The 12,765-nt window shown below is 43.2% G+C and overlaps 1 protein-coding gene across 3 annotated transcripts in view; it reads left to right on the forward strand.

Moving 5' to 3' along the window:
- The window catches only part of LOC130357916 (myoD family inhibitor-like), a 34,566-nt gene that overhangs the window by 4,840 nt on the left and 16,961 nt on the right, over positions 1–12,765 (forward strand). The window contains exons 1-2 of one of the 3 annotated variants that reach the window (XM_056560669.1): positions 5,972–6,012; positions 11,118–11,217. In XM_056560669.1, the coding sequence (XP_056416644.1) occupies positions 11,139–11,217 (79 nt within the window). In that variant the 5' untranslated portion in view covers positions 5,972–6,012; positions 11,118–11,138. Of the gene's footprint in view, positions 1–5,971; positions 6,013–6,116; positions 6,264–11,117; positions 11,218–12,765 lie in introns of those variants that run through there. The other 2 variants (XM_056560667.1, XM_056560668.1) reach the window with 2 other exon arrangements.

Consider the following 12,765-nt stretch of genomic DNA (forward strand, 5'->3'; position numbering starts at 1 on the left):
GGGGTAGTTTCTGAAATGGGGTCAAATGTGGGAGTTTATTTTTTTGCGTTTATGTCAGAACCGCTGTAACCAGCAGCCACCCCTGTGCAAATTTCCAGTTTAGGCCTCAAATGTACATAGTGCGCTCTCACTCCTCAGCCTTGTTGTTCGCCCACAGAGCATTTTACGTCCACATATGGGGTATTTCCGTACTTGTGAGAAAGTGTGTTACAAATTTTGGGGGGCTTTTTTTTTTCTTTTACCTCTTATGAAAATGAAAAGTATGGGGCAACACCAGCATGTTAATGTAAAAAATTTAAAAATTTACACTAACATGCTGGTGTAGACCCCAACTTTACCTTTTCATAAGGGGTAAAAGGATAAAAGGCACCATAAATTTGTAGCGCAATTTCTCCCGAGTACAGAGATACCCTGAGTTAGTGTACTGGAGGTACACTGGTTGGGAAACACTGAGTTAGGAAAAAGACAATGTTTCCCAACCAGTGTACCTCCAGTTGTTGCAATACTACAACTCCCAGCATGCCCAGAGAAGCCGAAGGACATGTTGGGAGTTGTAGTTATGCAACAACTGGAGGATAACAGTTTGGAGATCACTGTTTAGTGGTCTCCAAACTGTAGCCCTCTAGATGTTGCAAAACTTCAACTCCAAGCATGCCCAGACTGCCGTGGCATGCTGGGAGCTGTAGTTCGGCAACATCTGAAGGGCCAGATGTTGCTGAACTACAACTCCCAGCATGCCTGGACAGTCTCAGCATTCTTTGAATTGACATCTGGAGCACTACAGTCTGGACACCACTGTATAGTGGTCTCCAAACCGTGCCCTTCCAGATGTTGCAAAACTACAACTCCCAGCATGCTGAGACTGTTCAGGCATGCTGGGAGTTGTAGTTCTGAAAAATCTGGAAAGACACAGTTTGGAGACCGCGGCACAGTGGTCTCCAAACTGTGGCCCTCCAGATGTTGCAAAACTACAACTCCCAGCATGCCCGGATAGCCAAAGGCTGTCTGGGCATGCTGGGAGTTGTAGTTTTAAACTCTTAGAAGCTGCATTGAAGATCACTTTACGGTGATCTTCACTGGAGCATCTAACACCGCCACTGCACCACTTGCCTGCCGCCAGTCCCTGGTCCCCACGTGATCGGAGGTAGCCTTAGCCGGTCCCCGCCGCATCCACGGCCCCCGCACCTCGCCGCCATCTCCCCCCTCTCTGCCCCGACATCCATCGGCCAATTGCACACCTGCCACCTCACTCCTATCCTGAAGGATGGTCGGAGCTGTCGCTGACAGCTCTGATCATTCCTATTTTCTGGGCTATCCGATCAGAGATCAGAGACCCGATCAGCCCGGAATCTGAATTGATCGGCAATTTGCGGCAATTGCCAACATGGGGGGGGGGGGGGTCTCAGGACCCCCCTTCCCCCCCAGGCATTTGCATGGGATGCCTGCTGAATGATTCGCATAGTGGCATAGTGCCAGTGACAGGCACTATGCGCTGCTAATAGATATACTTTTCATTCATAGCGCTGCAGGTGTATATGTATATAGATGCGCTGGGGGGGGGCAGACATATAGCGTTATCTGCCCCCCCCACTGCCCCCCGCAGCGCTACGTATGAAATGTATTTCTATCTGCAGCAACGGGCCAGCCGCGCTGCAGGGGGCATATTATAAAGGCGCTGGGAGGCTAGATATATTGGCTGTATGTCTGCCCCCCCCCTGCAGTGCTATATATCTTGCCCCCCACAGCACTTTTAATATAGATATGCCCCCCCCCCCCCCCCCCCCCGCTACTCACAACATTCATTTTTAAATCCCCCGGCAGGAGCCCTGAATGGCTCCTCAGTACCGGCCTTCCTGGGCTCCCTGCGGGGGGATTCAAAAATGAAAGTTATACGATACATCGCAGGGTTGCTGACCATGCCGCCCGCTCCCCTGCTTAATAACTTCTGATCACATCTTCTGAGACCTGGTGCGATCAATCCCTCAGCCCCTGTACTACAACCCCCATCATAGAACAGACTCTGTTCCATGATGGCGGTAGTAGTACAAACACTAATGTAGCCTCCCCAGCTGTCTGCAGACTCCCGCAGCTGGGGAATTACTACTCCCATCATGGAAAGAAGTCTGTTCCATGATGGGAGTAGTAGTAGTCCCGGCTGTGGGAATCTGCAGACAGAGGTGTTCGGCCATACATGAGGGATGTTATAACCGGTCTTAATGGATGAACATTTATTCAGCCGTTAGACCCTGTTATTTCAACCGTTATTATACATCCGTTTTTACACAGAAAACGGACGTTTAATAACGGATGAATGCTCAGTGTGAAAGGAGCCTTATTTACACAGGCAAAAATAATGGACGTTAGTCATAACAGAACATAACTGATGCTAAAGGATGGTAAAAAAGTTCCATTGACATGAATGGGATTTTCTGACGGCAGTTTTATGGACTTTCTGACGGGAGTTCATGACGGGAGTTTTTGCAGGTGCATAACGGTAGTGTGAAAGGGGCCTTATACACTCTACTGAGTAAGCAGAGGAGAGAGAGAAAACCACACCCCCACTCTCCCTCCCTTATGAATTTCTGTCCTTCTCTTAGTAACCAGGACCAAAAAGTCCTAGATACCAGGGTTTGTTTTCAAAATTAAAGAGACAGAGAGAGACCACAAATGCTTAGTTTTTAAGGAAGTATTAAATGGAAAAAAAAAGTTGTTTCTAACAACAGCAGCGCTTTAACCCCTTAAGGACGCAGGACGTAAATGTTTCTCCTGGTGAGGTGGTACTTAACGCACCAGGACGTACATTTACGTCCTAAGCATAACCGCGGGCATCGGAGCGATGCCCGTGTCATGCGCGGCTGATCCCGGCTGCTGATCGCAGCCAGGGACCCGCCGGCAATGGCCGACGCCCGCGATCTCGCGGGCGTCCGCCATTAACCCCTCAGGTGCCGGGATCAATACAGATCCCGGCATCTGCGGGAGTTCGCGATTTAAATGAACGATCGGATCGCCCGCAGCGCTGCTGCGGGGATCCGATCATTCATAACGCCGCACGGAGGTCCCCTCTCCTGCCTCCGTGCGGCTCCCGGCGTCTCCTGCTCTGGTCTGTGATCGAGCAGACCAGAGCAGAAGATCACCGAAAACACTGATCTGTTCTATGTCCTATACATAGAACAGATCAGTATTAGCAATCATGGTATTGCTATGAATAGTCCCCTATGGGGACTATTCAAGTGTAAAAAAAAAATGTAAAAAAATGTAAAAGTAAAAGTAAAAAAAAAGTGAAAAATCCCCTCCCCCAATAAAAAAGTAAAACGTCCGTTTTTTCCTATTTTACCACCAAAAAGCGTAAAAAACTTTTTTATAGACATATTTGGTATCGCCGCGTGCGTAAATGTCCGAACTATTAAAATAAAATGTTAATGATCCCGTACGGTGAACGGCGTGAACGAAAAAAAATAAAAAAAAGTCCAAAATTCCTACTTTTTTAATACATTTTATTAAAAAAAAAATTATAAAAAGTGTATTAAAAGTTTTTTATATGCAAATGTGGTATCAAAAAAAAGTACAGATCATGGCGCAAAAAATGAGCCCCCATACCGCCGCTTATACGGAAAAATAAAAAAGTTAGAGGTCATCAAAATAAAGGGATTATAAACGTACTAATTTGGTTAAAAAGTTTGTGATTTTTTTTAAGCGCAACAATAATATAAAAGTATATAATAATGGGTATCATTTTAATCGTATTGACAATAAGAATAAAGAACACATGTAATTTTTTCCATAAATTGTACGGCGTGAAAACAAAACCTTCCAAAATTAGCAAAATTGCGTTTTTCGTTTTAATTTTCCCACAAAAATAGTGTTTTTTGGTTGCGCCATACATTTTATGGTATAATGAGTGATGTCATTACAAAGGACAACTGGTCACGCAAAAAACAAGCCCTCATACTAGTCTGTGGATGAAAATATAAAAGAGTTATGATTTTTAGAAGGCGAGGAGGAAAAAATGAAAATGTAAAAATTAAATTGTCTGAGTCCTTAAGGCCAAAATGGGCTGAGTCCTTAAGGGGTTAAAGGGGTACTCCGGTGAAAACCTTTTTTTTTTTTTTTTTTTTAAATCAACTGGTGCCAGAAAGTTAAACAGATTTGTAAATTACTTCTATTAAAACATCTTAATCCTTCCTGTACTTATTAGCTGCTGGATACTACAGCGGAAATTATTTTCTTTTTGAAACACAGAACTGTCTTCTGACATCACAAGCACAGTGCTCTCTGCTGACATCTCTGTCCATTTTATGAACTGCCCAGAACAGCATATGTTTGCTATGGGGATTTCCTTTTACCCTGGACAGTACCTAAAATGGACAGAAATGTCAGCAGAGAGCACTGTGCTCATGATGTCAGCAGACAGCTCTGTGTTTCAAACGGAAAATAATTTCCACTGTAGTATTCAGCAGCTAATAAGTACAGGAAGGATTAAGATTTTTTAATAGAAGTAATTTACAAATCTGTTTAACTTTCTGGAACCAGTTGATTTAAAAAAAAAAAGTTTTTCACCGGAGTACCCCTTTAAGTTGAATATTTGTGCACATTAGCATATGTACAAATTAATATAGCACTAATATGTGTTATTTAAATAAATATTGACTTTGACCATCACTGTTAATTATGGTAACAGACAAGACCCTTGGGTCACTGATACAGGTGATTCATTTTTCCTCATTTTGAGCTCACTCAGGAAAATAAACAGAATTATACTTCTTAGCATGTTATGTAGATTTGTCACTGAATTTAGGGTTAAAGCTACATCCTGCACAACATTACCTACAGTGAATAGTACTTTCATAAAACACACATACATTTCATACTGGAAAGTAACTTACTGAAATGATCAACCTCTACCCCCACTTAATGTCTCATACAGGATCTCTCACAGAGAAATTCATTTATAAAAGAAAAGAATAATAATTTCTGAAAACTTTAAAAAACAAATACAGAGTTGGTAGCAATTAAGTCATGTGATCGGGTGCAGCACGGGGAACAAAGAGGGGTTTGTGAAAGTCTCAAAATACACAGCCAGGATATAGTCTAAACTCCAGATCTGCAGGCAAAGGAGGAAGAACCAGAAGCAACGATGACACCAAAGAACTGTACCTGTGCAGTATAAAACTAAACCAAAGACACAGAACAGCTAGAATGTTAGACCTCATTCCCATCAGTGTTGTTCTTTGTTGTGAAGAGCTCCTTTGCTGAGTTCATCTAAGTTGCAAGCAGTCATTTTTTCTCTGCCAAACCAACGGACCCCATTCAAAGTCAATGGGACCCCTCAAGAACCAGAGCTGTTATGCTCTGACCCATTCAGGGTCCATTCGGCAGAAAAAAGCATGGAACAGAGCAGAGCACAATGCTGATGTATATGTAACGCCTTAGGGTACGTTCACATTATCGTATTACGCTGCGGATCTGCTGCTGAAGGACCACTTTATGCTGCCTTTACAGGTGCCTGTAAAATGTGTTTTTTTTTTCTTTTTGCAGCCCGGGCACAGGGAAATAAAGTTTGTTTTTACTGCATATATCCTTTAAGGCCAAAATGGGCTGAGTGAGTCCTTAAGGGGTTAAACTCTTGCATAAATAAGATCTCAAAATGAACGACGTATTTACATTTAAACTTCAAAAAATGTTACTTTTGAGAAAAAAAAGCGTGTTCGATAAAGTTTGTGAAAACCTTAGGCTTAGAGCAAGGGATTTAAAATAGCACCTTACATTTGTAAATACAAGTGTATATTTATGGATCTAGTTTGCAGAACCTGCTTATTAAGGTCACATAAACTCCCACATTGTCCCCAGAGAGGAAACTCACAGACAGACTCCAGTGAGACTTCCAAAACTAAGTAAAGAGAGAGAATGAACAGTAAAAGTAAGTAGACCTCTCCTGAGTAAAGAGGTCTGCAGAAGAGGAAAAGGACTCAGGGAAAAACGTTCCTTTTGAATGGAGAACCAAGAGAAGTAGAGGTATGTGGAAGGGGAGTCGAGTAGAATAGTCTGTAAGAAATTAACTAATTGGAATTCAGAGAACTAGGGGGCAGGGAAGAGCCCAGACTATGCAGATGGGCGTAAGAAGGGGATACAGCACAGGAATGAGAGGATACATATAAAAGGATTGACATGCTAAACAAAATGTGGAAGACAGGCAGAAGATTGTACAAAGGTGGCTGAATAAGAAGATATAAAAGAGTGCTGTGTAAAGGCTTAGCGCCAAATAGGTGAGTGATGCTATAAAGAGCAAACAATTGCTGCTCCTTTAATGATTGGCACATGTTTCCACAGCTCCGAAGAATTTTTTAGGAAAAGAGAAGTATGAAAGTAATTTACTATTCTGTGCGCTACTATATTCTCTTACATTTATTATATAACACCATGAATATATTCTGAGACCTGATTCTTGATAAAGATCTACATAAAATGTCTACTTTAAGTAACATTTTAGTACTTTTATTTTAGCCTCAACAAATGTAGCTTTTGGCTCTACTGAAGCGGACGTTTAGATTGTTCCAGTGAGGTACAGTCCACATGTCCTGCTGGGTTTGCATGGATCTAGTATGCAGGTGCCAATCACTGTCCAGTAAAACCCACAATTTACCTCAGATTTCCTTGCTTTTGTGGTACCTTTTATCAAAATGTGTGCGGAGGAAAACTTGCCCATAGCATCAGATTGTTTCTTTCATTTTTAATAAGGTTTCTGAAAAAAAAACTAAAAAACTATCTGTTTGGCTGTTATGGGCAAATTATGGAGGAAGTAACCGCATCGCAGTATTATGCCGAATTGTGGTAAAACTACCACTGCACCTGAACCCTGCCTTAAGTGTCCTGTTTTGGGGTACATTCATGCAGTGATAAACTCAAATTTGGTTTCCCATTGCAGGAAAATTGTTGCAACTTTCGTTACAATTCCCTTCAACGGATCCCTGAAAAATGTGCGATAGATTTGCAGATGTCCCCAGGCCCTATTGAAGTAAATGGTAGTGAAAGTCGCAGTGGATTTCCTCACTGAATTTCTTCTACTTCTCCATGCAAAAATGATGGCACACATGGGAGGGAGACCTGAAGCCCCAGATCTTATAGCCTGATGCACCACCTAACAATACTTCTGTCTGGTGTACATTGCTGCTCGTTCTGGTGCATGTCCCCTCAATTAGTGCTTCTGTGCCATCCTTGCAGTGATTTTGTTCATATCATGGTGGTATATGTGGGGACATTTGACTGCACAACATCATTCATCCTCACTGCACCGACGCTAGTTTCTAGCTTGCAGCGTGTTCTTATGGAGGAGGCTGAGTGACTTAAAGAGGTACTCCACCCCTAGACATTTTATCCCCTATCCAAGGATAGGGGATAAGATGTCTGATCGCACGGGTCCCGCTGGGGTCACCCCCGATCTCTCCTGCAGCATCCCGAGTCATCAGCTCTCCAGCTCTGTGGCTGATGACTCATGATGCCGGGAACAGAGGGACATGACGTAATGGCTCCACCCCCTCATGATATCATGCCCCACCCCTTAAGGACATGCGCCATAAATGTACGGCGCTGCATAGCGCCTCTTAGCGCACAGCGCTGTACATTTATGGCGCGGCTGTGATATGAGGGCAGGAGATGCGCTTGCTTCATTCCCGGCGGGTTCCGGCAGCTGTGGACCCGCCGGTAATGGGGGACATCAGCGATCGCGCTGATGTCTGCCATTAACCCCTCAGGTGCCGTGATCAATACAGATCACGGCATCTGCTGCAGTGCAGCACTTATAATGGCTGATCTGATTACCCGCGCCACTGTCGCGGGGATCAGATCAGCCAAGATGGCGGACGCAGGTCCCCTCACCCTCCTCCGTACGTCTCTCGGGGTCTTCTGCACTGATCTGCCTTCCAGCAGACCAGAGCAGAAGATCACAGATAAAAGAAAATGCGCAAAATATCTTGGTGCAAAAAACGAGCCCTCACAAATCCCTGAATATGGAAAAATAGGAAAGTTAGAGGTGGTCAAAATAGGGCAATTATTAACAGACTGATTTTGTAAAAAAAAGTTTGAGATTTTTTTTAAAGCAGTACAATAATAGAAATGTATGTAACCATGGGTATCATTTTAATCGTATTGTCCCAGAGAATAAAGAAAACATGTATATTTTACCGTAAAGTGTACAGCTCGAAACGAAACCCCCCAAATTTGCAAAATTATTATTTTCGTTTTAAATTTCTCTACACAAAATTTTTTTGGGGGGATTTACCATACATTTTAGGGTAAAATGAGTGATGTCATTACAAAGAACAACTGGTCACGCAAAAAACAAGCCCTCATATGTGTCTGGAAATGGAAATATAAAAGAGTTTTATGAATTTTAGAAGGCGAGGAGGAAAAGCAAAAATGCAAAAATAAAATTGGCTGAAAATGGGCTGAGTCCTTAAAGAGTTAATGCAAGTCTATGGGAGGGGGCATGACTGTTGCCACGCCCCCTCCCATAGACTTGCATTAAGAGGGTGGAACACAACATCACAAGGGGTGGAGCCATGGCGTCACGAATTGCCGGCCCCTGTCATCAGCCATGGAGCAAACTTAGCTCCGGAGAGCTGATGACTCGGGGGACTGCAGGAGAGATCGCACGGGTCCCCAGCAGTGGGATCCCTGCGATCAGACATCTTATCCCCTATCCTTGGATAGGGGATAAGATGTCTAGGGGCGGAGTACCCTTTTAATGTTAACATGCCCCTCCACATACTGCTATTGCCAAGGTATTATAGGGCAGTCAGGACAGGGCATTGTAGAGCAGTCAGGATGGGACATTATAGGGCAATCAAGACAGGGCATTATTGAGCAGTAAAGACAGGCAACTCCAATATGGTAATGAAAACAAGTCCCTGGATCAAAGATCCCCACATAAATCTATTATCCATAAATTGTTATATTGTATTTTTTATGAAAAACATCTATTGCACTTGCTCATTGAGTCAGACATCACAACAGGACTGGTGCAAAGATTTTTGCCACCCTAGGCAAAAGCTAATTTTGCCATCCCTTGACCCCTCCCATTGGCCTACCGTTTGACATGCACCACCTTACTACTGGGGTGACGCACTGTAACAAACCTCCTTCTTATGTAATCACCTTATTACTCGGGTGACATAGTATCATATTTCATAAGGTTGAAAAAAGACCTGAGTCCATCAAGTTCAACCTATATCCCTAATGAGTCCCTACTGAGTTGATCCAGAGGAAGGCAAAAAACCCTCATCTTAGAGGTAAAAATTCCTTCCCGACTCCAAATATGGCAGTCAGAATAAATCTGTGGATCAACCCCTATAAATCTAATATCCATAAACTGTAATGTTATTCACTATGACCACCTCCTCCGGGAGAGAGTTCCACAGTCTCACTGCTCTTACAGTAAAGAACCCCCGTCTGTGCTGGTGTAGAAACCTTCTTTCCTCTAAACGAAAAGGTTGCCCCCTTGTTATAGATACAGTCCTGGGTATAAATATATCATGAGAGAGATCTCTGTCCTGTGCCCTGATATATTTATACATAGTTATTAGGTCGCCCCTAAGCCTTCTTTTTTCTAAACTAAATAACCCTAATTCTGATAATCTTTCTGGGCACTGTAGTCCTCCCATTCCCCGTATTACTCTGGTTGCCTTTACTTTGAACCCTCTCCAGCTCCACAATATCTTTCCTGTACACTGGTGCCCAGTACTGTACACAGTATTCTATGTGTGGTCTGAATAGTGATTTGCACAGCGGTAGAAGTCTTTCCTTGTCCTGGGCATCTATGCCCCTATTGATGAACCCCATGATTTTATTTGCCTTGGCAGCAGCTGCCCGACACTGGTCACTACAGCTAAATTTACTGTTAACTAAGACTCCCAAGTCCGTTTTCCACGTCAGTCATCCCAAGTGTTCTCCCATTTAATACATAATCCCAGCCTGGATTTTTCCTCCCCATGTGCATTACCTTACATTTATCAGTGTTGAACCTCATCTGCAATTTCCTGGCCCAAACCTCCAACCTATCCAGATCCATTTGTAACAGTGCACAGTCCTCTATTGTGTTAACCACTTTTCAGAGTTTAGTTTCATCTGCAAAGATTGCTACTTTACTATACGATCCCTCGACAAGGTCATTATTGAATGTATTAAATAGAACAGGACCCAAGGCGTACCCCTGTGGTGCCCCAATAGTAACAGTCACCCAATCAGAATAAGTACCATTAATAACCACCCTCTGTTTCCTATCACTGAGCCAGTTACTTACCCACTTGCACACATTCTCCCACAGCCACATCCTTCTCATTTTATGCACCAACCTTTTATGTGGCACTGTACTCCAAAATAGGACCTCTTAAAAAACCCTCAAACAATTTACATACAATAGAGGTTAAACTAACAGTCCTATTATTTCCGGGGTCACCTTTTGACTGTAACAAACCTCCTTCTCATGTAATCACCTTAGTACTGGGGTGACACACTATAACAACCTCCTCCTTGTGTAATCTTCTTACTTCTGGGTTGAAACTTTGTAACACACCTTATGTAATCTACTTACTACTGGGGTGACACGCTGTAACAAACATAAATTATTGTGCACACTTACACATGCTGTGAGAATTCGCACACAAACCCCCATCAACTGTCAGTATTACCATCATTTTACTCTATAGCTCGAGTAGTGATGGAGATGGAGTTGTGAAGTCATGAAGCAGAGGACATTAGAAATCATGCTGTTCAACCCCCCCCAATTCTCCAATTACACTACCATCCCCATGCACCCACCATGTGCATATCAATCTGTACTGATTCCAGAACCCCCCCCCCCCCCCCCACACACACACACACACACACACACACACATGGATAGTAATGTGCACTAATTCCACCAACAACCAACCCCTACATCCCCAAAGCAATGTGCACAGATTATACCCCCACCCTCTTTGGGAATAGAAATGTGTCCTGTTTCCACTCTACCCCCATACCCTAGATTGTAAAATTCCAAAATTAATTATATTAGTTGTGTCCTTATAATCTTGTCTGACTGTCCTAAATGTTATGGTTTGTTTGTTTCTTTGTTTTCCCAGTGACCTACTAATGGAGTGAAAATGGAACAAATAAAACAAAAAGAATCAATAAATGTGACCTCTGATTCAACAGAATGTGTGGAGCCCCTACAACTATCAAGTATGAAAATTTTTCATATTCCCTTTTTATTTACAGGTTCAGATTATAACAAATGGCAAAAAAGTCAGTTCTCAGGAGCTTTCATTAGAGATGAAAAATTTGATTCGGCCGATTCACCGAATTTTCCCCAAAAATGAATTTCAGCCCGAATTTATTTGTGGGGATTCGCTATTAAAAACGGCTATTTCTGGCCTACAGAGAGCCTCAATAGGGGTATAGATCACTTTGCCTTGCTTTAACAGGCATAGGGTGCTGGATTAGTAAAATAATACTGTTATTCAGTATGGCATGCAGATCAGAGGCATCGCTATTAGAATCACTGTCGCAGAGCGGCACAATGACAGAGCCTGGAGGTGGCATCAGCATGAGGAGACCATAAAGTGGCTTAATGACACAGCCTGAAGTTGGCGGCAGCATGAGGAGAAATTATAGTGGCTGAAGGACACAGCTTGGAAGTCGCGGCAGCATGAGGAAACAATATAGTGGCAGAATGACACAGCGTGGAGGTGGCAGCAGCAGGAGAAGAACATATAGTGGCTGAATGACACACCATGGAGGTGGCGGCAGCATGAGAAGACCATATAATGGCTGAATCACCCAGCGTGGAGGTGGCAGCAGCATGACGAGACCATTGAGTGCTTGAATGACAAAGCATGGAGGTGGCAGCAGCATGACGAGGACATATAGTGGCTTAATGACGCAGCCTGGAGTTGGCGGCAGCATGAGGAGAACATATAGTGGCTGAATGACATAGCCTGGAAGTGGTGGAAGCATGAGGAGACCATATAGTGGCTGAATGACAAAGCCTGGAGGTGGCAGAAGCATGGAGAGAACATATGGTGGAAGAATGAGACAGCCTGGAGGTGACAGCAGCAGCATCAGGAGTCCTGAATCTGACCCGCTGACAGAGTGGTGTGGTGGGTGCCAATCCCAGTACCCCGTGACAAGGGAGGATGAAAAAAGGAGAACTTGGCATCAGATGTGTGGCATCAGGCGGGTGGCAGGATCAGAATAGTAGCTGAGGCCGGTAGGCAGAAGAAAATTATCTCTTTTGTAAAAGAGTTAGTGTGCAGTAAGTAAGTATTGAGGATATGCATTACTTAAAACTTAACTTTTAATAATATGCTTAGGATAAAATATATGTACCCAAATGTTTTTTTCTAAATCAAACAAAAGGAAAGGTGTGCAAAAAACACCATGTGCTCTAAAAGGTGGAACAATATATGGTCCATTGTAATCGGTGGGGTAAAAATTCCCCTGTAAGGCCCTATTAATAAGGCCAATATTAATTCCCGTCTTGGCAAGTGTTACTCGCCCTAAAAAGGGTGGCTCCACACAGGAACCTCTCCCTATTTCCACCTACAAACACTGCCATTTCCCAGGGTGCAACTTTCCCTCCCCATCACAGATGTGTAATTGTTTACAGGGGATATGTGTCCATTTAATAAAGATTTGTCTTATTGCATTATAATATTGGTGTGCTGATATTCTTTCAGTGTTACACTTTTCTCTCTTTTCTGGTTTATGCTCATTGGTACATTTAGCACC

This window comes from Hyla sarda, chromosome 2, assembly GCF_029499605.1.
Source record: "Hyla sarda isolate aHylSar1 chromosome 2, aHylSar1.hap1, whole genome shotgun sequence".
In the NCBI taxonomy this organism is placed as follows: domain Eukaryota; kingdom Metazoa; phylum Chordata; class Amphibia; order Anura; family Hylidae; genus Hyla; species Hyla sarda.